General features: G+C 41.5%; 1 gene segment (V, D, J or C); it reads left to right on the top strand.

Annotated features, from left to right (window-relative positions):
* The window catches only part of LOC142856439 (Ig kappa chain V-III region MOPC 321-like), a 137,641-nt gene that overhangs the window by 113,968 nt on the left and 2,229 nt on the right, over positions 1–21,444 (top strand). Inside the window, 1 exon segment of the V gene segment in view lies at positions 19,582–19,619. Within this exon segment, the coding sequence occupies positions 19,582–19,619 (38 nt within the window).

Genomic DNA, 21,444 nt, shown 5'->3' with positions numbered 1-21,444 from the left:
CGCTGTTTCCAAATCGCTACTAGAGCCAATGCAATGGTGGCATGGCAGATCCTGTACTAAAGTCCGCCTTGCTAAAAACTGGGGAAATATGAGTCCCTCAACAGAATTAAACCAATTCCATACACAGAGCAAGAAAACCCAGAGTCCAGGCCCAGAGAACAGAAACCCAGAAGCCACAGACTCCAGCACAAAGAATCTCCCCAGGGGATAGGGTTTGCAGGAGTTGGTAAACAACACAGCTGTCTGTGATTTTCGCCTCACTGCTTAAGCACTGCAAACTCTGTTGTGGCAAGGATTTTGACGGGGATTCTGGCCTGTGAAGCAGCTTGGCCATCTGCCCAGAGGCGTGGAGTTTAAATCCACATGGGTGCCAGTTGTACCGGGAGTTATGGTGGTCAGATGCTTAAAAGAAATCCCACACTCGCTCAGAAATAAGAAATAGATAGGCATTTATTAAGGGATAAACTCACAAATCAGAATTCTCTGTTTGACCAGTTGAATCACACAACCCAAAGGAGCAGCCAACAGGGCATGGAGCCAGGGGAATGAGAGAGAAGGGCCGGACGTGCTTCAGCATCCAGGTAAATAGTGTATTAGTACATGCCCCAGTAGGTGGATAATTACTAGCTGTAAACCTTCCCACAGCAATTGGCCTGTGATAGGGCAGAGTAGAGATTGGCGGAAAAACTAAACTGAATGCTGGGAGAAAGAAGGCAGAGTCAGCAAGAAGCCATGTAGAAGACACCTACAGAAGACAGATGCCACTGCTGGAGCCCACCAGAATCTTGCCAGTAAGCCACAGCCACGTGGCGATACACTGATTAACAGAAGCGGGCTATATTTAAGATATAAGAGTTAACCAGAAATATACTTAATCTATTGGCCAAACAGTATTGCAATTAACAGATTTCTGTGTGACTATTTCAGAAGTCAGGACAGTTGGGAAATTAACTGTTGGCTTCTCTCAACACATGAGTTGGGTAAGGCATGCCATAGCACATTGGGAGAAGTCAATGAACAACACATGAGTTGGATAAGGCATGCCATAGCACATTGGGAGAGGTCAATGAACAACACATGAGTTGGGTAAGGCATGCCATAGCACATTGGGAGAGGTCAATGAACAAGTTAAATGAGTTCTCTCCTTCCATTATGTGAATCCTGGAGATTGAACTCAGGTCATCAGGCTTAGTAACAGGTGCCTTTATCAACTGAGCTACCTCATTTTTTATATACACCTCCAAACCAGGGGCTCAGAAAGCATAAATAATTGATTTGCAACCACACAAAAGAAAACCCTACCATACACTGGCCAGATTACAAGATCTGTCCTCTGAATCATTTTCCATTCGTCTAATTCCACGGTTACTTAAACTCCACAGAGCTATTTCAAATACCTCTATTTCAAAGCAGCAGTATAGGGAGACAATTTACCATCTATGAAGCGTTGCCTATTGCTGATTTGTTGAAGGAGGTTTGTTTATTTTCAAGTTTGATGCCATAATTAAAAGCCTGGTAGCTGGTCCTGTTGACTGTGGTTTTTATCACTGTTTTCTGTGTCAAAACTGTCCGTACATCCTAGAAATAAAGTCCGAAAAGTAAATAAGTAAATAAAATAAAAATAAATAAATGTTCTGCTACATAGGAAGCATATACATGATATTCATTCATGTGTGTGTGAGTCACTGACACACGGAGGGGAAGGGGAGAAAAGAGAGGAGAGGTTGATTTTCTAAAAACAGCAATCTAGACCCGTTATGGGGGTGGGGACCTGGGCAGATTCAGATCACTGATTTTGTTAATAGTCCAGTTCAGTGAGCCTTGACTAGACCTCTGTAGGTTCATTGCTTATATAACACTGCCATCTGCTGACATGGCTTCTGCACCATGAATGTAGTAATGTAGTAGGTAATGAGAGTAGGACTGAGATAATTCTCATCACTGCTTCTCTGCGCTACCACTATTCATGCATACTAGAAACAGTCTGAAAAGCACCAAAACGAAGAGTTCAGATAGGTAGGAAGCATATACATGTACCTATATACCTACACAGGCACTCGTATCTGTGTGTGCGCTTATACATGTATGTATGTATATATGTATGTATGTGTATGTACCTATATACCTAGATACACGAGTCTGTGTGTGTGCTTATATATGTATATATGTGCATATATGTACCTATATACCTACATAGATACTAGTGTGTGTATATGTGTGTGCATTTAAACATGAATGTACCTATATACCTACATAAATGCATCGAGTGTGTGTGTAGAGAGAGTGGAGAAGGAAAGAGGAAAGAAAGGAGGAAGTGAAGGAGGGGGAGAGTGAGAGGATGTTTTCTAAAAACAGCAGAGTTCAAACCCTCTATGGGTGTGGGGACCTAAGAAGATTCAGATCACTGCTCTCATTCATAGCTCAGTGAGCCGTGACTGGGCCCCTGGAGGCTCATTTCTTATACAACACTGCCATCTGCTGACACAGCTTCTCCATTTTGGCTTGAGAAGGGGATGAGTTACTTGGTGGCATGGTGAAATTGTTGCCTTTCATATACTTTCATTTTTTTCAATATCTAAGCAACGTTACCAGCATAGATTGACATAAACAAATTTTATAATTAACCCCAATTTTAGAAATTAACATTTCCCCTACTTTTACTGTTATCAAATGGCTGGTCGTGGTTCTTCTGTTCTACCCAGATAGGGCAGTAAAGCTCTCCTTGGACTCTCTTCCCAGGCGCTGGAGCTCCAGAAGCTTAACTGCTGGGCTGAAGACTCAGAGGCTTACAACTCCAAGCCCCATGAGCTAGAGGTCAAATGTTCCAGGATTTAAAACCCAGCAGCATGGGCCTTAAGAGATGGGTCAGTGGTTAAGAGCGTGTCCTGCTCTTGCAGAATATAAGTTCAGTTCCAAGCATCCACATCCAACACATCCAACCACAGCCTGCACCTTCACCTCCAAGAGATCTGAACCTCTCTTCTGGCCTCCTCGGGCACTGTGCTTACATGCATATACCCACACACAAGCCCATATATCTACTCACAATTGAAATAAGTCCTTTCTAAAAAGCTAAAGGCGTGGCTCAAAGTTCTCGGGTTGAAGGACTATTGCTCTGGGCTTTAAGCACCAGCAGTTCTAGCACTCTGCAGCCCTCTTAATCTTCAGTAATGAATTTCTGCAGCCCACAGTCCCAGGCAGCAGTGGCAAACAGAAGGTGCCACTGGGATCTGAATTCCTGCAGTGGCAAGTGTTGCAGCTCTTCATCCTGGAGTGCCTGAGACCCTTGGCCCTTCAGCAGTTTCCCGGAACTCTCCTAGTGACTAGGGACAGGAGTTTCTTGTCTTCAGCTCATCACAGCCTGCATTGCCTCTATTGCATAATGCACTGGGTCACGTCGGCCCCAGCCACTCTCGGGAACTCTTTGCATGCCTTCTGGTGTTACTGCTGGTGTCACCAGCGACACTTCCTTCACCATCAGCGCTGCCTTCACTGTTCCTGTTTCCTTCCTATCTTCATGTTACCAGCTGAACTCACTCTACTAATGAGAAAAAACAAAAATAGGCAAGCCCGGGCCTTTTATCGGACCTAATGCTTCAACACCAGAGGGCAACACAGAAAGACGTCTCCCAAACAACTTGGAAAGTGAGTCAAGTAACTGGGTAGCCAGGGTATCTGCACCACATATGCACTTCATGCCAATGAAGAACAGTATTTGCACCAAGCATGATACAACTGAGCTTGCAAATGAATGGCTGGGCCTGCACCAATCACATCAATCCCTCGGGCAAATGAAGTCACACACTTTCTGACTGCTTTTTGACTGATATTCCTTCACTCAAGTCCATAGCTCCCTAGGATGAAGCAGTTGTTAATTTGGTATCCAAATCACCCAAGCCACTTAAATAGATGTTAAAGGTGATGTTTGCAATAAAGATGCCATTCACAGGGATTTGACAATGCTGTAAGAATGAGCAACTCCTGCCTCAGTGCTCCCATGAGTAATGGATCTCCCAATCTGTCTGTTTTACCTATCTCCGCCATTCAGCTGCCCCCTGAAACCCACACCTCTTTTGACATGTGTGTATGGAATAAGCGTATATCCTGTGTTTTGTTCATATTCAACACCCATAACCTTCCCTTGTCCCCCTCCCACTCCTGCTCACTGCACCACCCAAGATTTTCATGCCTGTTATTAAGGTTTACTCTTATTAGTGTGTATGGGTATGTGCCTGTGTGTAAGCTAACAGATCCCCTGGATCTGGAGTTACAGACAGCTTTGGCCTGCCCGCTGTGGATGGTGGAAATCAAACACAGGTCCTCTGCAAGAGCAGCAAGTGCACTAAGTCATCTTTCCACAAGCCACATACATGCTTTTTGTAACCCATCAAGTTTAGTTAAGGCAACTTACATAAGTATGGATGAGGGGTTGTTTAACAGAGCATAGGCAGCTTAGCAGAGGCTATATCTCTGAAGAAAATTCCATCCCCTTCCCCAGAAACAGCAAAAAAGCTTTTTAGGAAAGGGTAGGGGGCCTTATGAACCCAACCAAGCTAGCCAGAAGTCTTTAATTAACTATATATCCTAGGAGAAGAGAATGGCCACATGAGCCCCTCCTCTGCCCATGTTGGAATATTGACAGGCCAGATTTTGTTCCAGGTTTGGGCATATAATCAAACTGTTCTGAGTTCATAAGTGCAACAGTCACATCTGGTTCCCAAAGATGGTACACAAAGTCCCTTTCTTTTTTCCAGCTCTTTCATTCTTTCCAGCCCCTCTTCTGCAATGTTCCCTAAACCTTAGAAGATGTCCCCTTCAAGGAGTACTCAAGAATCCCTTATTTTCAGCACTTTGACCAATTATAAGTCTCTGTAGAAAAAAAAAAGGTTCTGAGCATCACTGATCTATAGGCTTGAGCCTAATTATTATTTATGTAAGGCAATTCAATAGGCATATCATGTCTATTTAGGGAAAAAAAAGTAAGTGTCCCACCAGAACCTTTGACACCCCACACACACCACCACCACCACCATAGGCCTTTAACCAGGATACAGTAGCAGGAGAGAATCCTATGGAGTAGGCCTCAAATCCAACCCAAAGATGGTTGGTTACCCCCATAGTAGCTGTACCACTATTGCTCCAGTGGGATATCCTACCTGCAAAGGGTCTACAGATGAATACAGCTGCTGATGAGTTTCCTTGCCCTGAAGCCTGCATAGCATCTTCTGGCACTATGTAACCTAGGCAGCAGAAAGAAGTCTTCATCTCAGTTCTGGCTTGATTTCCCTATGTCCTATAACCAAAGTGTGTGGTGTATTCAGCAATAGGGTCTTGCTGTCTAGTAATTAGCTATGATAATTGCCTATATTGTTTGGGAGATTTTAGGGATCTCAATGACCAAAAATATAAATAAAATTTTTTTAATAAACTATGGCTTCTGGAAACAGCTTTATCTGCCCAGGCATAGTACCTCACACCAACTTCTTTTTATTAATTGTATGTTAATTAGCTTATGAAGTAGTAGGCATCCTTATGGCTTTCATATATTCTCAGTTTTGATTGGCCCTCTCCCCCATGTTCTCCTCTTTCCCATATCTCTGTACTACGGTCCCACTTCCTATCAAATGTGTCCTATTACCACACTACCTAAACATCCTTTTTCCTTTATACCTCCTATGACCCCTCTCCAGTTTCCTTGATTTTCGTTACCCCAAATTCCAACAAGGTAAAATTTTCAGAGGTTTTATAGTAACAGAACAAAGGGGGCTGCAAGTTACTTTTCATATATATTGATGGGCACAAGGAGGCAGGTTAGAGCAAAGTGGGGGAAACCTCTGCTCCAGGTCTCAGATGCTATCTAGTGACATTTTTACCTTTTGACTTGGTGGACGCTGTTCATCCAACAACTCAAGCTGGAGGATGCATGGTTTCTTTCCTGTGTTAAGTATTCTGTTCATATATTCCAAAGTATTTACCTAATATTCACAAAGATGTCAGGTCACGCAGAGGGCAGTAAATGGCCTCAAGTGTCCGTAAATGGCCGTAAGTGTCAGTAAATGGCCACTTGAGGGGGCTAAAGACAACTCCAGATAACTTGGCTCTGGGTCTGCATCATTTCCAGGGCTCCGCAATCACTGAGGCTCTAATCAGTGACTTGGCCTTTGTAGAATGTTCAATGTAAGGTGCAGGTTCTTCCCATGGGGCGCAGGGGGCGGAGGGGGGAACTTTAATTCACGTGAGTAAAGCAAAAGACTGCCTCTGTGTGATCTGAGCAAGGTGAGTCAGGAGACAAAAATGGACTTTTTCCCAAAGAGAGTAATAGAGGAAGACTTTCAGAAGTTCATTAAGAAAGTGAAAGGGTACTTGAAAAGAAGAGCGGGTAAAGATAAGTGTGGTAGGGAAGCAGCTAAATACTGCTCCCGCTTACACTTCTCTAGAGGAGGAACGGAAGCAAAAGCTGCTTCTGAAAGGAGAGCTAAGCGCAGCAGACAGTCCTACCCTAAGACACGCACACAACTCTCACATTCTGAAGTCCAGGTGCAGGTTCTAGTGAGATTCCTCTGGCATCAGGATCAGTCAGGGATAGAAACCCCACGGAGGTCTCGAGAGGGCGAAATACAGACTGCAAGGCTCAGTGTAGCCAGCAGAGGCCACTAGTCAGCAACAAGGAAACCCCTCGGTACCGATCAGACGCTTAAGCAATGCAGACTCAGCAAAAACTTAACCGGAAGATGGAGCCCACAACGTCTGACCTCCTACACCCCTGAGTAAGCTTTTTAAAGGAACCTGCTCCAACACACCCCCACTTTCTTCCTCCCTATTGTTTATTCCATGGAGTTCTCCCCCCCCACACCCCGCTCCACTCACTTAGCAGAATTTTTACTATATTATATTTGTTTTTATATTTTTGTTACTCCTCTTCATACAGTCATCTAATTTTGTTCATGCATTTTTAAAGTTTAGTATAGTTATTTTCTCAGTTTCTTTTTCCTTCTCTCTTTCTTGTTTACCCGTGTTTTTACATATACACACACACAAAAGTTTTTTCTTTTAGTTTTTTGGTTTTAAACTTTTTCATTGTTGGCAAATCTTTTTTTTCTGTCTTTTCTTTTTCCCAAGTATAGAAAAAGAAGCAGACATTGAAATGCAAACGAAATTCAGAACTCTAAACAAACATCAAAGAAGAAAACTGCTTCACACCACACTATGATCAGGAAATCTAACTCCAGGCAGAGGCAGAGGGATCTCTCTGAGTTTAAGGCCAGACTGGTCTACAAAGCAGGAGTTACAGGAATGCTGGGGCTACATAGAGAAACCCTATCTCAAAATGATGATGGTGATGATGATGATGATGATGATGATGATGATGATGATGAAATAAAAATACTAAGCAAAGAACAAACATTAGGAACTGTAGGGGAAAACACCAACTCATCCACATGACACAAATGCCAGAATCCGTCAAATCTCTCATCAGCAACTTTAAAAGCCAGGAAATCCTGAAATGATATTTTTCAAGCCCTGAATGCAAATAGCAGCCAACCAAGATTGATATATCTATGAATGCTACACTTTTAAAATTGATAACTAAATAAAGGATGAAACAAGCAAGATCTGAGTTCATGACCATCATGTTGACACTACAGAAGATAGCTTTAAAAATACTGTATAAAGAAGGAAGAATGACACTCTACATCACAGAAGCACAGGCAAGGATAAATTTCACAAGAGGAACCTATGTTCCTGAACTGGCAGAAATAACATGGTGAAATGTTATACCAACAAAAGATATCTACTGCTTTTTTTACCCAATGACATTCTTTACAGAACTGGAAAAATACTAAACTTATATGGAAACACAAAAGACCATGAGTAGACAGAGCAGTCCTAAACAGGAAGAATCTTGGAGAGCCATCACATCACCTGACCTCAGACTGCATCACAGAGCCATAGCTAGGAAGACAGCAAGGTGCTTCCACAAAAGCAGACATGTAGAACAATGAGCTGTAACGGGGCCCAGAAACAAGCCTACACTTCTGTGGACATATCATTTTTTTGAGAGAGAGGTAAAAACATAACCGTGCACAAGAGAAAATAGCTGCAAATTGGACAGCCACAAGAACTCCATTAGATCCATATCTGTCATCCTGCACAAAAATTAATTCTAAGTTGGATCAAAGGCCTTGATTTAAAACCTGAAAACTGCAACTGCATAGGAAAAAAGTGTAAGTATAGGCATAGCTTTCCTAATAGAACCTCCTTGACACAGGAAATATCCTCAAGAACTGAGAAGTGAGATTACATAAAGCTAGAAGGCTTCTGCCCAGGAACATAATGGCAGTCCTTCTACAGAATGAAAGAAAATCTTTGCCAATTATCCTTTAATAAGGGAATGATACCTAGAACATGTAAAGAATTGCAAAATATAGGCACCAAAAGTGCAAAACTGCCAGTCGATAAATGAGATATAAATATCCGAATAAAGAAATACAAATGGTCAAAATATTTTAATTTATAGTCAGGAAAATGCAAACCAAATCTAAAATTATAGTATATCTCATTCTAGTCAATATGGCTATCATTAAGGAAACAATTGACAACAAACACTGACGAGAGGGTAGAGAAAGGGTCCTTATTCACTGCTGGTGGGAATGTAAGTTGGCATGGCCACCATAGAAATTAGTTTTCTCAAAAAGTTAAACCCTAGAACTACCAAGAGACCCATTTATATCACTCCTGAACATAGAACTAAAGGACTGTATATCCTACTAGAGGTTCTTATACATCATGTTTATTAAGTTCTATACACAAAATCTAAGAAATAATATCAACCTGATGTCCATCAACTGATGAATAAACAATAAAATATTATATATAGACACAATGGATTCTTACTCATCTAAATAATAAAATATGGAAACAAACAGAAGTGGGAAAACATTCTCCTTCATGTGCAGATCCTAGCTTCTAATTTCTGTGTGTGTGTGTGTGTGTGTGTGTGTGTGTGTGTGTGTGTGTGTGTGTGTTTATGTGGGAGTTTAGGTTGAGGTCAGAAAGAAACCTAGAGGTCACGACTCATAATAAATAAAAAAAGTGCTTTAAAAGAAGATGTGAGGGGTAAGAACGGTGATATGCAATATAAAAGTGGAAAGCAGAATACTGAAAATGAATGGGTACAAGCAGAGGCGGAGGGCAGGAGACCAAGAAAGAGAAGTACGGTGAAATTGGATATCCAAATATAAAATAATGAAGCTAGAACCCTTTGTACCTTGTTCAAAAATATCTATTCAAAGTAAATCAAAGACCTCAATGTAATGCCTGAGAATCTGAAATTGCTTGAGAAAAATACTTAAGATAGGCAAAGACTTTCTTAAAAGGATTCAAATAACTCAGGAAATGAAGCCAAGAATTTACAAATGAGATTGCATGAAATTTAAAAAGCTTCTGCACATCAAAGGAGCTGGGCTATACATACCCCCATCTCTACCTATCATCATATGCCCATGTATACCTGGACGTGTGCGTGACTAACATCAGATGTATTAAGGGGGGATATGTGCAGCAGAGACATGCTTATATAACCCAATCTACTGATCAAAATAGAGAACCAACCCCACTGACTCTCTTAGTAACAAGGCCATAAAAAGAGTTCTGAGGTTGCCAAGTGTGTTGTTTTGAGACGGGGCTGTGTGTATAGTACATGCAAGTGAAGGAACAGTGCTACTGGTGTATTACCGCAAGCAAACAGTGAACATTACCCCGAAACAAATGGGAGCTTTGAAAGAACTCCCCTGTGCTTGCAGGCCTCAGTTCTGTAGTCCTTGGTTGAGTCCATTCAATCATTGACATCATTTAACTCAGCTGTTTCTCTGCTTTTGTCACCATGACCTGCCTATTGGAGGAACTGGAGTATTGAAATCAGTTACTCTACTCTTGTGTTGGGGTTAATATGTGATTTGATATTTACTAGGGTTTTTTATATAAATTCAGGTCCACCAGCATTGGTGCCTGTCTCTTCAGCATAGTAGTGTCCTCTTAGTTGATTTCTCCCTTGGAAAACAAAGCAACCTTCTTGATCTCTTCTGACTAGTGTTCGAATGAAGTCTACTTTGTCAGGTATGAGAATGGTAATACCTGCTTATCCTCTAACTCCACTTGCTTGGAATACTTTTCTCCATCCTTTTACTGAAGGTGGTATCTACTCTTGCTGATAATGTGTGGTTCCTTGAGGCATCAAATGGATGGATTCTGCCCTTTTAATTCAACCTATTAATCTGTATCTTTTGTTTGGGAAGTTGAGACAGTGGGATTCATATTGAGAAACTATATTAATTTCCATCATTTTGCTGATTTTATAATGTTTTCCTGATCTTTGTTCATTTAACTATTGCTCTAACATTCCTTGTTTTTTCCTGTAGTCTCTGGATGTATTTATGAGTTTTTCAAGTCTAAATAATTCGCTCCAATATCCTCTGTAGAACTAGCTTAACAGTCTTAATTCCATTAGCCTGATTTTATCACGGGAAGTGTCTTCTTTTTCCATCAATTGTAACAGGTATTTTTGCTGAGTATAGTAGTCTAAGTTGGCAGCTGTGGTCTTTCTTGAAATTCATCATCACCCGCTCTTCAGGGTTCTAAGGTTTCTGTTGAGGAATCTATGGTTCTTCTGATGGGCTATTGTGTATGGCATGCGCTTCTCTCTTGCAGATTTTAGCATGTCTTTTTTATCCTGCATATTTGATGCTTGAGATTTGATCTGCTCATACTACATGAGGGTTTAAATGTATCCTACTGATACCTTCTTATTAACTTATGCTCGTCCTTGGAATGTTCTTAGATACCTTGTCTTCAAGCTCAGATGTCCTATACTTGATACACTCCATGGAGTTTTGAATTGACTTATTACAATTTTGATTTCCAGTATCTGTGTTCATTTGTTATCTCTTTGTTGAATTCTTTCATACCTTGCACCAATTTCCTTGTTTTATTCAGCTGTTTGTCTTTCTTCTTATTTGAGAGTTTATATTCTTCTTTGATTTTTTTTATCATGCTTCTAACCATTCTTTAGAGTTCTGTTTGAGCTACATCTACTTCATTCACGTTGGAAGCCATTATTGTAGGATTAGGCATTTGGAGGTGACTTATGTTGCTGTTCTTTATGACTTTTCACTACTTCTTTGGAGACTGCACATCTGGGGTAATTTCATTGCTTGAACTTTGTTAACAGCTGTACTCATTTTGTTGGAGTAGTTACCATGGGGCGGGTTGTGGTAGAGTTGAGGTGCATAGTTCAGATGTTATATCCTCAAGCTAAGAGTTCAGGATGTCTTCTGTGACCTTTGCAATGCTTTCAGAGGGTAATAACTGCAGAAGCAGCCACAGCTTCTGAATGTGCCCAGTAGCATGCAAATATCATACTATTAATAGTGCCCCTTTCACTTCAATAAAAAAGGATATTAAGAGGTATGTAGGCCCATATTTTTATATGGTATGGAAGGCCAGGCTATGAAGCCACAGTTCCCCACTTGAGGTGGTCACGTAAACTTTCAGACAGTCTGTCCTAACAAAAGGTCAGGATGTTGCTCTGCTTTTTTTTGTTTGTTTGTTTGTAATTTGGAGGATGCCTGAAAAGAAATGCTAATTTAGCCTATGTGACAGCGCTAGCATACAGAACAGGAAGACATGACAGAAGAGACTCAGGAAGAGGTGGATGTAACTAAAAGCCATTCACCTGGTTACCTAGGAAACAAAATACTAATTATTTACCCCTCAGCTTATTTTTTGATATATAAGGCTGTTTGGAGAATAAAGGAGGAGGAATTCTTCAACACGTGAAGTCATGATTTCATGAGGGATCATAGAGAATCTCCCTCCCGATAAGGCCATGTGAGTTGTGTCTTTATCCCCACGCCTCCACACTGGTCCAGGGAGATAGTTTTTATTGGGGTCTGGTCCAGAAAAATAATTTATGGTCCTGGCTGAAGCCAGACCCCGAGAGGTATAATAGGATTTTAGTTTTTAACATCAAGAGGGAGGAAGAGGGAGGAATTAATACTAGATCAACTTTGAAAAAAAAATTCAAGATGGGAAAAGTTCCTAGGAGGGGAAATTTGAGGTACTGTTAGGGTCCACAACTTCTGAAGTTTGTTAAGCTATGGAAAGTTATGCTTAACACATATATAAGAGAGGAGGAAAGGAAAATGGAAGAAGAGGAAAAGGAAGGAATGAGAAGGAACATATGAGTCATGGCAGGAGAAGGATAACAGAGAATGACAATAATAGACTGAGTGGCAAAGCATACAGAATAATCCTAAAACCTAACTGAGCAATACACAAATTAAAGCAAGGCCACTATGCACTAAGAATGCAAGAGTTAAGATTAGAAAATGAAAGATAAGGCTGTGCAGTGGTGGTGCATGCCAACACTTGGGAGGCAGAGGCAGGAGGATCTCTGTGAGTTCAAGGTTAGCCTGGTCTACAAGAACTAGTTCCAGTACAGGGAGCAAAGCTACACAGAGAAACCCTGTCTCAAAAAAAAAATGAAGAAAAGAAAGGAAGGAAGGAAGGAAGGAAGGAAGGAAGGAAGGAAGGAAGGAAGAAAGGAAAGAAGGAGGAAGAAAGAAAATGAAAAATAAAAACTACAGAAAATGACCATAACAATAACAATTAAACAAGAAAACAAACAAAAGAAACAAGCAAAACAGCAAAGTGTAATTTTTAAAATTGCACTCAATTTTTAAAGATCATATTGTTTGGGTAGAAAGTTTCATTCCAAGCCACCTTCCCTGGGAGTTGCTTCAGTCCAGACTCCACCTCCAAGAAAGCCCTCCAAATGTTGACCTCTCCCCAGAGATGCTCAAGACCACTCCCACAGGGTATTTAAACTGCCCCCCAAGAGAACAAACATGTAGTTCTCAGTTTTCCTTCCCTTTCTCCTCTCTGATGGCCTGGAAGGCCACCCAGGGGTCATTGGCATCCATTAAACCTGGCTTTTTCTAATTCTAATTGATTTGGTCTGATATGGATTATTGCTTCATCAGAGAGGTTTATTGGGCTGCAAAAACTTTTCACATATCAGTCTGTATTTCTTCCATGGAATTTGAATTCTTTCCTTCCTTGTGATATTTCATGTATACAACTGTATTGATGAGGGAGATGTAATTTGAAATTACAGTTCAAACCTGTAGAACCTATTTGTGGTATGTATTGTCCCAACCGAGCTTAGACCTTCCAGAATGAGTTTCTGGTACACCAAGCTGGATGGTATAAGTCTCCCTTCCCTCCTTGAGACTTTCTCCAGCTTGCCTTGGTGCTAAGAGGCAGAAAGGTAAGTGAAGTCTTTGGCTTCAGTAGCAGTCCTGGGTGTTCTGGGGACTGTGCATGAAGGTACATGGCTAGAAGGGGAACTTATAGTCGTTGCCTGGTGGTTTCCATAGACCTCAGCCAATCTCTACACTCTCCTTCAATTTCTTCGGTTCCCATCGTGTGTCCAACCCTTGGCCACCCAGCCGTTTCTACAGAGCATGCGGATGAACAGAAGAGATTCCCTGGTTGTTTCCACTGCCCTCAGGGGAGTGGCTTGGTGTGGTTAGGCTTTCATTCCTAGTCACTCCTGCCTGCTTTCCCCTGGAAATATTACTTGGCCCCTGGATCCAGCAATCAATCTTGGGAATATACCCAAGAGAGGCCCTATCATACAACAAAAGTATATGCTCAACTATGTTCATAGCAGCATTGTTTGTAATAGCCAGAACCTAGAAACAACCTAGATGCCCTTCAATGGAAGAATGGATGAAGAAAGTATAGAATATATACATATTAGAGTATTATTCAGCAGTAAAAAACAAGGACTTCTTTAATTTTGCGTACAAATTGATGGAAATAGAAAACACTATCCTGAGTGAGGTAAGCCAGACCCAAAAAGAGGAACATGGGATGTACTCACTCATATTTGGTTTCTAGCCATAAATAAAGGACATTGAGCCTATAATTAGTGATCCTAGAGAAGCTAAATAAGAAGGAGAACCCAAAGAAAAACATATAGGCATCCTCCTGAATATTAACTTTCATCAGGCGATGAAAAGAGCCAGAGACAGAGACCCACATTGGAGCACCGGACAGAAATCTCAAGGTCCAAATCAGGAGCAGAAGGAGAGGGAGCATGAGCAAGGAACTCAGGACCGCGAGGGGTGCACCCACACACTGAGACAATGGGGATGTTCTATCGGGAACTCACCAAGGCCAGCTGGCCTGGGTCTGAAAAAGCATGGGATAAAACCGGACTTGCTGAACATAGCGGGCAATGAGAACTACTGAGAACTCAAGAACAATGGCAATGGGTTTTTGATCCTACTGCACGTACTGGCTTTGAGGAAGCCTAGGCAGTTTGGATGCTCACCTTACTAAACCTGGATGGAGGTGGGCTGTCCTTGGACTTCCCACAGGTCAGGGAACCCTGACTGCTCTTCGAGCTGATGAGGGAGAAGGACTTGATCGGGGGAGGGGGAGGGAAATGGGAGGCGGTGGCGAGGTGGAGGCAGAAATCCTTAATAAATAAATAAATTTAAAAAAAAGAAATATTACTTGGCCTAATAAGTTTATGTACAGATCTTGTCTTCTACACTAGGAAGTCTGCTTAACTTCCCCTGCTTAGCGCAAATAACCTTACAAGTTTGTAGAGGAGACACAGCATCTACAAATCGGCTAGCTCACCACCTTCCTCCTCAATGATCAAGACAAAGGAAGCCATCCAACCATAACACATATATATGCCAAGTCACATGACCTTGGGAGCAAAACTAGAATGACAAGGCCTCCCTCTTTCCTTTCTGCCACTGCCACGCCATCCAGACTGAGGAAGACCGGGAAAGTTCGGGACCATGTGAACCACAACCACTGCCGCATCAGTAAACATGACAGGCATCCAGGAGGCTGCGGGAATGCTGGTTACATGCATCACCACAGGGTCAACTTCGACAAATATCATCCAGGTTACCTTGGGAAAGTTGGTACGAAGCATTACCACTTAAAGAGAAACCAGAGCTTCTGCCTGACTGTCTCCCTGGATAACTTGTGGACACTGGTCAGTGAACAGACACAGGTCAAAGCTGCAAAGAACAAGACTGGAGTTGCTCCCATGGTTAACATTGTGTAATCAGGCTACTGCAAAGTTCTGGGGAAGGGTAAACTCCCTAAGCAGCCTGTCATGGTGAAAGCCAAATTATTCGGCAGAAGCGCTGAAGAGAAGATAAAGGGTGTTAAAGGTACCTGTGTCCTGGTGGAGTGGAGCCACCTAGGGAGGCTAATTAAATGCTAACATTTAAAAAAAAAAAACACTAGAATGGCAAAAACAACCACACACAGTATGCCCAGTGGCAGACAATGGGGGAAGGCAGAAAGCTCAGAGTTCAGCTTATCCCACCTATAAAATGAGCTGAAACCCACAGCAGCCAATATGTAAATTTCAGTGGCCTAGCCCCTCTGAGGTTAGCAAACCCTGCCCCGGTTGCTGTTTTCTCTCTCATGAGAAGTAAAATGGCTGTAGCCTTTCTGTAGGACTCCTGAAAAGAAAAGACACATCTGCATTTTCCAGACTGAGACAAGAGTTTTGGGTCATGTTGATGGCAAGCATACAAGCGCGTGGCAGGAAAAGACTTGATGTGTGCCCACATGCCTTTCTCCAGGGATAGGCAGAGACAGGCTCCTCATTCTCAAGTGATCTCTTTTGTCTCCCTTCTTCCTGGCCAAGGGGACCAGTTCGCCTCGTATGCTGTGAATTTACTATCCAAAGCCAAGTCCATCTGGAACATGAAGAATTGCCTATCTAGGACTCTATCATGACTGATAAACTTAAAAGGAAATAGTGAACCAGAGACTTCAGGACGGATATTCCAAGCCAGGTAGGGAAGCCAACACCCCTCAAACTTGCAGAGAACAAAATTGTTTGTTTCTGACATGTTGTGTAATCTTCTGTGTTACTAATATGAAAAGAACCTCCCTTAAAAGATTGATTAAGGGTGGGGAAATTATAACAGCAAAAACAAAACAAGTTTCTGGAATTGTTATATCTGAGGAGTGTCGCCAACATAGCTTGTAAACTGTGTTTAGGATAATTTATAGATGTGGTTTTGTGCTTGATGGCTCCCTTCCCCTCTCCCCTTTCTCCCAGCTCCCTTTCTTTCCACAAACGGGTTCAAAATTATTCTGAGAGGGGTTTTGTTGTTGTTGTTGTTGTCGTAGTCATTGTTGTTGTTGTTTGGGGTTTTTTTGGCTGTCCTGAAGGTGAAGGGGGAAGCAGCATTAAGGATGAGTTTATCGGAAGACTCCCCCAGAATTCAGTTCCCATATTCTCATGCATTAAGTCCAGGAACCACCTAGGTTGTCGTAGGAATACTTAGCCTTTCCTCAGTAGATCAACTAACACCCAACATGGACACTCTATAGAATCACAGATCCCAGCAGAGCCTCGTAAATGCGCCTGAGACACTCTCTGCCTGCAAATAATCCATATTAAGCATTTCAACCACTTCTCAGCGATCCATTTTTACTAGAACAGAGATCCCAGCCACATACTTTTCAGTTACCACTGTGTGGCCAAACACAGCTTCATAAAGATTATCTGTTGCTGCAGCCATGGTACTGTTCAAACTAAATCTTGTCTCCACAGAATGTGTCTCTTCTACTGCCAGCTCATCTAGTACTCCTATGTTACAGTCTCCAGTTCTATATTTGGTAAAAATTATCTCCTACATAGAACTAGAAAGGCTCTTACCATTTGTGGTCTCTGTTTAAAGATATTTTTAAAAATTAATTGAGAAAAAGAAAAAGGGAAATCTCAGAATTTACATTCCCCCACACACACACACACTGGCACAGTCTTCGCTGTTTCTGATAACTATAAAATGAATGTAGGAAATGAACTATTATAAAATGAGTGACTGTAACAGTCAAATAGCATGCACTATAAAGGCACATATACAATAGACAGGAGAATAGAATGTGTCATTAGTTCTCCTAAGCAGACCCAGGAGAAACTGCTGACCGCAGCATGTGTAGCCTTCTAGAAGCCTGTACTTGGGGATCCATTTTGAAAGGGTTATGATGTCATAGCATACCTAGTATCCACTGCCCAATATTTTCATAAAAATATCCAGAAAACCTATTTTTCCTTTTATCAGCTGATTTGTGTTCATTGTGCTCTACAAAATTAGCTTAACCGAACTCCTATTGACGGATATTTAGTATTTGGGGTTTTTTCACCTTTTAAACGACAATACAATCTGTATAGACATCTAGACACTTAGCCACTCATTTCCCGCCCCAGGATGGCCTGAGGAGTTTTCCTTCCTCCACTCTGGCATTCTCTCACCCACGAGCTGTTTCTCTCGGGTGATTGTGTCACTGGTGTCCACGCTGCAGTAAGAGCGCTAAGAATATGAGCAGACTTAGTCCAAGCTCTGACCTGTAATGCCATAAGACTGACCATATCAACTTCTAGTTCAGAGAGGCTTATGGATATCTAAATATAATGAGCCACATATGGCACCTGGCAATTTATAAGTTCTCAACAAATGTCAGCCTTTAAGCTGCTATCGCTTCTGTAACTGCAGAGAAAATCACTCTCTGCTCTCTTCAGGCTGCATGTTGGCAGACTTCATCAACTATTTTACACACTTGATCTCTAGTGACAATTTCTATTCTCTCTCTACTTCCAACGTGACTCTTCTCTTTCTCCAGCTTCTAGTGAAACACACTGTAGAATCTGCCATTCCAGATTAGCAAAACTCTCAGTAACAGAAGCAACCTAGCCTCTCTAATCTGGTTACAGTTGCAATTTCTCTAGGAAAGTCGACTGTTGTAGTAGTCAGTACGAACCTTTCATCTATATTGTAGATTGCTATCACTGATTGTATTATTAACTTTTCAATTGCTGTTATTTTATTTGTTCTGCAAATGTCTGATGAGTGCTTGTCAAATAAATATAGTAGACCATAGCTCCCAAATATCTGGCTAATACAACAGCAAACAGCTTACCATCTAGTAGGGAAGAGAGAATCCAACAGCATTAAAAAGCAATTAGGTTCCATAAGCCTAATGACCTGTCTGTAAAGCCATCTCACTAATAGAGTCTCTTGAGCTGCATCTTGAATGGCAGCTGTTTCTGAGCTATGCTAGGGAGAGTGCTCAGAAGAAGATGCTTTCAAATTGCAGGAGGCCATGGGAGAACTATAAGGAGTTTAGAGTGATAGGAAGAGTATGGGAATGGATGGTTACCAGAGAAACAAGACGGTAGTAAATGAAAGTGGTACTCAAAGCAAGTTCTTCAGTGTTCTTAATTGGTTGCTATGGAGACGCTAACTTCGAAGGCAGTGTAAACTTGGCTGGTCTCAGTGACACATGAGTTCTACCTGCCCTATAACAACAGACCAATCCATGAGTAAAAGTTTTTCTCCTTTATTGATGGTTGCTGCCACCTCATCTGTCACCCATAACTCAATTCCAAAGTGCATTCAAAATATGAACCTTGATTTATATTATATGTGTGTCTAGTGTACCTTTTATGAAATAGCGTTAAAGCAAAGAAGTTCAAATAGAAAGTCAGTCTTAAATTATTTTTAGCTGAGAGATGCTACTGAGCTCTAACTTAATAACCAAGTTTATAATTCACAGAAATCCCCATACCCACTCGCCCCTGGAAACGTTATAAAGAAATGGCTATTCTTTATTTGGTTTTTCTTTTTTAATTATTTTATTTATGTGTGAGTGCCATGTGTTTGTGGTACAGTGGCCAAAAGCTAGTATCAGATTCCGTGGAGCTGGAGTTACAGGCAGTTGTGAGTTGCTTAATATATGGGTGCTGGGAACCAAGGTCCTACGGAAGAACAGCAAGTGCTGTTATCTGCTGAGCCATCTCCCCAGCCCCTGTTTTTCTTTATTTTTAACTGAATGAATAATAAGCAGTCCTGTGTGGTAGGCTGCTAAAGAGAGAGAGATACTGTATAATAGTGTGTATATATGTGTATATATATATATATACACACACACACACACACACACACACACACACACACAATAAAATAAAATAAATTATCTCCTACAAATTTAAGTCTAGCCTATGAAAATAAGCATTTCTCTGAGAGAAGCTCGAGAGCTTCCACGCATGCTTGGAGAAGGGGTTAAGCTTTAGCAGCTGCCCTACAGCTCTGTTCCTCTTCGGTGCGGAGGGTTTTTGTACAGCCAGACAATGAAGCACTACCACTGTGGTGGACGTTCGGAGCCGGGACCAAGCTGGAAATCAAACGTAAGTAGAATCCAAACTCTCTTTCCTTCGTTGTCTGTGTCTCATGGTCTCTGTGTCTAAAAGTAATGTGCAAAATCTGACCTAGAAACCGATTCTGGCATTCTCCAGGGCAAAGATAAATAATTCTGTAAGCAAAGCTGAGAATAGATTGTGCATGTTCTCTGAAGAGCAAGTGTCAATGTAGTAATTAAGACAACAGATAGTTCCAGGCGAGGAACTCAGTAGTCAGAAGGCAATACTCAGTTTTTGTATGGGGGGAAAGGGAAGGGGAATCAGTGTGTATACACGTTCGGAGCCGGGACCAAGCTGGAAATCAAACGTAAGTGTTTTTCTCAACTGCTTCTTCTCTGTCTAACCAGGTTACTCTGTTCTTCTTTGTGTGTTTTCTTTAATGGGATTTCGGGGATTGTAACAAACTCCATTCTCAGATTAGGTGTTAAGGAGGGAAAATTGCTCCACAGGAGGCTGGCTAGTCACTAAATGTTGGCTTTCTAAACCAACATAATTAAACTGGGGAAAGAGGGATACTTACTTGTCCATCAGGGAGGTTTTTGTAGAGGGAGAAAGTTAAGGTCTGTCACTGTGAAACACGTTCGGTGGAGGGACCAAATTGGAAATCAAACGTAAGTACATTTTTGCTCAACTGTTTTTGAACTTTGAGTCCCATTGTGTCTTTTGTGCAAGTTGTGATGTTTTTGGTTAAATGAACTGTTCTTGGTAACCCAAAAGTTAAATAGAATAGCACCAGAATTCAGTCAATGTAGAAGCTAGACAGACAGACTGACTTCATGTCAGATTTGTGAGAAAAAGTAGGATTTGTGAAAGAGATAGGAAAGAAATAGTATTTCTCTGAATCTGGCAAACCTAACTGGACTGGCTTGAGAGGCAGATTTTGGCAGAGGGGGGCATTGATGTGAATCACTGTGATTCACGTTCGGCGGAGGGACCAAGCTGGAAATCAAACGTAAGTAGATTTTTGCTCAATTAGTTGTGGAATTTTAGTTCTGTTGCGTCATTTCTGTTAGTTTGTGATACTTTAGCTAAATGGGTCCTTCCTGGTGACCCATATACATCCATAGAAGAGTCCCAGAAAATAGCCAGTGTGGCAGCTGAGCAAAGAAATCATGCTAGATGTGTGAGAGCAGCTTTGTGAGGGGAATGGAGAAGAAAGCCAGGTTTTCCCTCTGAATTGGCCAATCCAGCTGGCCTGGCTTCAGGGGCAGGTTTTTGTTGGGGGGAACATGTCAGAGTCCTCACTGTGGCTCACGTTCGGAGCCGGCACCAAGCTGGAAATCAAACGTAAGTGCATTTTTCTCTTTTTTCTTCTATGTGTAAAATCTTCGTGTTAGGAGTTAAAGTCAGTTCCAGAAATTAGCTGAGAGGCAGAAAATCTGTTGATTTTGAGAAAGTGGAAAGTAGTTGGCATGGCATACAATGTCAGATTTTCTGTTTATCAGCTATTGAGATTAGGGGCAAAGAAAAAAGAGGCTTTAGTTGGGGAGAAGTTAGTTAATACTGTGGTCACTGTCCAGAGACTAGATGGAGTTTAAGTAGTTATTGTCTATTGCCGTCTGAGATCGGGGTCTAACTAAGTGTTGACTTCTAGAAGCTTAAGTGGGAGATTTGGGGAGAGGAGAGTGAGGGCACTTCAGGATGGACAAGAACTAAAGTTGGTTCAGCTCTAAACATGGACGTGGAAGCCAAGCTTCTCACTGAGATAAGCTGAAGGACTCAAGGGGAAAAAACTACAGATAAAAGGGGGACTTGGAGCTCTGAGAACAGACGTAAATTCGTTTGTGTTGAGTTTTACATTAAATGTGGTATAGCGCAGTTGAGTGAGTGGCCTTAGGCTGTTTTCTCTCTTTTGTCTCATAATTTTTTGTCACTACAAAAATCAGTACCATGCCCTGAAGTAAAAATCAGTAAAATGTTTAAAAGTATGCCTGCTTGGCAGGTAGAAAAGATGGCATGCTGAATAATCAGAGGAAATGTGATTCTTAGAGTCTAAAATGTGTCACAAACTGTAAAAATGAGAGACTATAGGAACAAGGTTTTGGCAGATAGCTCTTTTTTTGTCTCATTTCTACATGAATGTAAATTATAATAGTAGAAATAAAGTTTTGTCCAAATGCTCAAAAAGTAAG

This window comes from Microtus pennsylvanicus, chromosome 8 (assembly GCF_037038515.1).
Source record: "Microtus pennsylvanicus isolate mMicPen1 chromosome 8, mMicPen1.hap1, whole genome shotgun sequence".
In the NCBI taxonomy this organism is placed as follows: Eukaryota; Metazoa; Chordata; class Mammalia; order Rodentia; family Cricetidae; genus Microtus; species Microtus pennsylvanicus.
This window is presented reverse-complemented; position numbering and strand designations above follow the sequence as displayed.